This window comes from Sphaeroforma arctica, assembly GCF_001186125.1.
Source record: "Sphaeroforma arctica JP610 unplaced genomic scaffold supercont1.364, whole genome shotgun sequence".
NCBI classification, from domain to species: domain Eukaryota; class Ichthyosporea; order Ichthyophonida; genus Sphaeroforma; species Sphaeroforma arctica.
In genome coordinates, this window is record NW_014040194.1 from 6,357 (window position 1) to 10,697 (window position 4,341).

The following is a 4,341-nucleotide window of genomic DNA, read 5'->3' on the forward strand; positions in this document are numbered from 1 at the left end:
TCCATAGTCAGAGAATTTATACCTGACTAGCATCTGCTGATACGAAAAAAATAATCAAACAGGAGTTTATCCAGTCTTCTGTTTTATTTTGCACGTACGAGGAATAATCAGCAAGGCTTGTTTGTTCTATTACTTATGTGGCATTGTTAGATAATGTTACACCTGGTGTCCATCTGTGGCGGCTTGGTTGCTCTACACATCCTCGCAAGCCCTTCGAGGCCGTCCATTGTTTGCAAGCGGTGTATTAGGGACAATGGTTGTCTCTCTGAATACGTAAATGTGGTACAGTATGCGTTTGTAGATCTCATTTCTCGGCTGCCAGGTAAGATTTTTATCGATAGACTTCACTTATCCTCACATAGGTGGTGTGCTTCTTATTTGGTGCAATTCTACTTTACCTGATACATCGCAGCTCACCGATCTGGTGAAGCAACTGGTCTAAATATCACTTCAGAGTCGGGTACTTTTTGTGTGATGTACTTATACTTCTATTTTGTACATGGTAGCTCACCGATCTGATGAAGCCACTGGTCTAACGATCACTTTAGAGTCGGGTACATTTTATGTGATGTACTTATACTTCTATTTTGTACATGTCAGCTCACGGATCTGGTGAAGCAACTGTACCGCGAATACGACTACGACGAGGTGGGCACGCCGACAATTTACAAGAAAAAGCTGTGGCAGACAAGGTGCAAAAAAAGAACAAAAAAAGTGGCACACACCTGCATGATTGTATATCTTTGCACATATGTACTTTAATGGAATTATGCATTTGTATAGGCACATGTGTTGTTGTATATGCAGTACATATATTACCGTATGCACCACATGGATATTTTCCTCTGGTGTCAGTGTGGTCCATAAGTAGCCGTCACTAGTCTCGCTGTTATTTCTAATGCTGTTGAGCTACGTACAGGTGTAAAAGCCTGTCTTCTATTGGGCATCTACACTCCTAGTTACTCAAGTGGATTCATTCACCAATCAAATTGACTCGTGTATCTATGACCATATAGTATTTTAGCCAGTGGACATTGGCAACTAGTTATACAGTTGCCTAAAATGATTCGTTTTACCAATCAAGTTCTCCCATATCTATGTCATATCATCTTAACCAGTGGACATTGGCAACTATACAAGGATGAAATGTTCACAATCAACGCGGGGTCACATCTGGAGACGAGCAAGGTGGAGTCGTCGCCTGATGCAGAGCATGCAGGGGTACGTGAATGCCCTACACAGAACATGTCGTCTCACTTCATCAGCATACATATGGTAGTCGAAAGTTAGTATTGCCAAAGTCAGTATTCTGACTGAGTTGATAGTCGCATACGCATTCTGGCATGTATTGATTTATATAGGGTATATACTGTAGGTATTGGACTGGAGGGCATGCAAGTATTTCCAGTTTTTGCTATCCATTAGCGTGCAGAAGTGATGACGGCTTCCTATACTGCACCTGCTACCACTATGTCTGAGCTTGATAGTTTTATTTCATCCGAGCTAATAGCCGGGTACTTGTACAAAACTCAGTCTTTATTGAATACTATCATTGTGAATTTACACACGCTTTACTTGGTAAGTATTCTATTATATCTCATCATCAACAGCAATAAGTATATGAATTTTCTTTTCAACCACATCACGCACAGAACAACCCATTTGTAAAGATCACTTCGGATCAAGAAGCAAGTTGTACACCTTGGGGGAATACGCCCACCCTCATAAAAAAAATATGAATCTCACAATCGTATCGACAAGTTGTAATCGAGACCCAAAGAACATTGCTTTGAAGAATGACTACGCCTATCGCATAGAAATGCTCATTTGAATCACAGAGTCGCCCAGGGCACGACGAGCATAAGGAGGACCATCAGGAATTCGCAATGAAGCCCATGAACTGCCCTGGCCATTGCCTTATCTTCGCCAACCAGGTATTCCCACGCATATACTTCAACGCAGAATGCACTGCTCTCGCCATAGATATATAGCTCACGGAACATATGGCTACCGCTAAGGAAGATTTTTTATCCTGAATACACGATGCTTTTTCCTGTATATATCGTGGTCACCGGTTGCATGTAGCCCAGTATCTCGTACGTTCTACCTGTATGCTGCACGCAAACTACGTAAATGTATTTGTATTTAAATGTAAATGAATTTGTATATATATTTAGATGTGTTTATATATGTATGTATGTATATGTATATGTATATGCATATATATATATATATGTATATGTTGGTACTCTATAACGCTTACCTCCACCCAGCCTGTGACCTCATGTTCTTCTATCACCCTCTCACACCATGCACCGGCGTAGATTCACTCCTATCGCGACCTCCCGATACGACTGGCCGACTTCAGCGCACTCCACCGGTAAATTCGTGTCTTTAAAAGCCCCTATCTGTCCACACAGAGTTGTATGCCGTGTTTTCTTGCAAGCATCGTTGTGGTAGAGTTGCTGCTTGTGATTGTTCTCTGTCGACGCGATGTACGTGATATGTATACGAGTTGAGTTTGTGTGCCACGACCTTTGTAGAAATATTGATGTTCGCTTGAGGTGCAACTGATTTGTGTGTACATTATTATGTGGGCGCAGTACTATCTTATCGTTGCTCAGAAGAAGTGATAAACACATTTTAGTAACGTCTTCCCAGTCCATGTATGTACTGTTCGTACTGTATTGGTATCCGTGTTACTTGTAAGTGGGAGTGTTGGCACGAAAGTATAGCTCCTTCGGGTGTGCATTATTTTGCGAGTGAGGCACTATCAAGTCGTCCTGGTCACTAAATAGGAGCGATACACACGTCTTCATAACGCATGTAGGCGTGTGTACTATTTATACTGGGTCGCTGTCCGGGTGTAGTTGCCAGTGGGAGTCACCGAGTGTAAACTATCCGGCAGCGGGAGATGTAGAACAATGCCAATAATAATATCACACCATACACCTGTGGTGTAGGGAGTAGCATGACATACGTCCTTGTTGAAGGAACACTGCGATAGAATATAGGACACACGCACCCCTTTCTTTGGCAATGGATCTACCGGTAATATAATCAACGCATGTCAGGATCCGCGACAGTGCTGTGTCAATCTCCACACAAGTCCATTCCCTCGCAATCTGGAGTCGCGTTCAATGGCTTTGGTACGGTTTATCCCGGGCGTGCCATCCCGGACTACTTCGACCACAGACAATACTTGTTACAGTCAGTTCGCGTGTACGCACATATGTCCGCACGTGGACAGAATGGGAGACGCTATGATGTCATTTCCACGCTCACATTCCGGTACCTTTGAGATAGTACTGAAACCATCCTATATATATGCAGAGTGCAATCATCGGATACTTGCCGCTGTTGGCACTATCCGATCACACGCCATAGCTTTTGATATGCTTCAGACGTGCGTAGCCGATTGTACGTACTTCGATTTGCCATAGATTTGAGATGGCTAAAACGTTCCTGAAATGAGCACACATAAACGTTTGGCCTACATCAACGAAGTATACCCATAAACATTACCCCAGACATATAACTTTTTGGGGTCCCCCGCATTACAGGTTAGCGTAAGGGTGAGCCTGTATTTGTATCGGACACGGACATGAGACTATAACAAAGCATACACATAACATAACAAATTGGGTTTTAAGTATATCTGCGCACCCATTTGGAAATATCACAGAAATGAGATGGCCGGCGCTCTCAGCGGACTGACACGTGTGCGCAAATTCCATCAGGACGACGCGCACGTGTTCTGTACATCGGATCAGATTGCGGCTGAGGTGTGCATGTGTTTGTTTTGAAATACACGTGCTTTCTGAGATCAATATACCTATACATGCACATTCAGGTGTATGTATGCACTCCACCACATAGCTCCTACAGGATGGTGTAGAAAACAGCCGGGACAACGCACAAACTCGGTGGTATGAATGTTGGGAGGGGGGATTTTTTTTTGATTTCAGAGGGCTTTAGTAGGTGTATATCTTAGTGATGAGCATTAGTACGCCCAGGTCACCACGGACTGGGCAGTCTATTGTTACACCTTCATCGCGTCACATCCCAAGAAGTCGTAAATAGTGGATGGTAGCATGCATGTTGTGGAAACCCTCATAGCCTGCCTATCGTACATTGTATTGCAGGTAGGCACGTGTATCAAGATGATCACACGAATTTACAGCGCCTTTGGATTCAAGTTCTCTTTTGCCCTCTCAACCCGGCCGGTGGACTATATTGGCGAAGTGGCTCAGTGGGACCAGGCCGAGGACGCGCTCAGGGACTGTTTAGCGCGCGAAGAATGCAAGTATGTTTAGCGAATTCTGTATGTGTGTGCAAATA

At 43.6% G+C, this 4,341-nt stretch overlaps 2 protein-coding genes across 2 annotated transcripts; both read left to right on the plus strand.

Annotated features, from left to right (window-relative positions):
* Positions 1-3,028: 3,028 nt before the first annotated feature.
* SARC_05604 (hypothetical protein) lies at positions 3,029-3,301 on the plus strand (the record flags this gene model as incomplete). Its single annotated transcript, XM_014300521.1, has 1 exon — positions 3,029-3,301. Exon 1 carries the CDS (start codon positions 3,068-3,070, stop codon positions 3,299-3,301), a length of 234 nt encoding a protein of 77 aa, XP_014155996.1. The 5' UTR covers positions 3,029-3,067.
* A 391-nt stretch (positions 3,302-3,692) lies between these two features.
* Positions 3,693-4,316, plus strand: SARC_05605 (hypothetical protein; the record flags this gene model as incomplete). Its single annotated transcript, XM_014300522.1, has 2 exons — positions 3,693-3,785; positions 4,146-4,316. 2 exons carry the CDS (start codon positions 3,693-3,695, stop codon positions 4,314-4,316), a joined length of 264 nt encoding a protein of 87 aa, XP_014155997.1.
* Between the last annotated feature and the right edge of the window lie 25 nt (positions 4,317-4,341).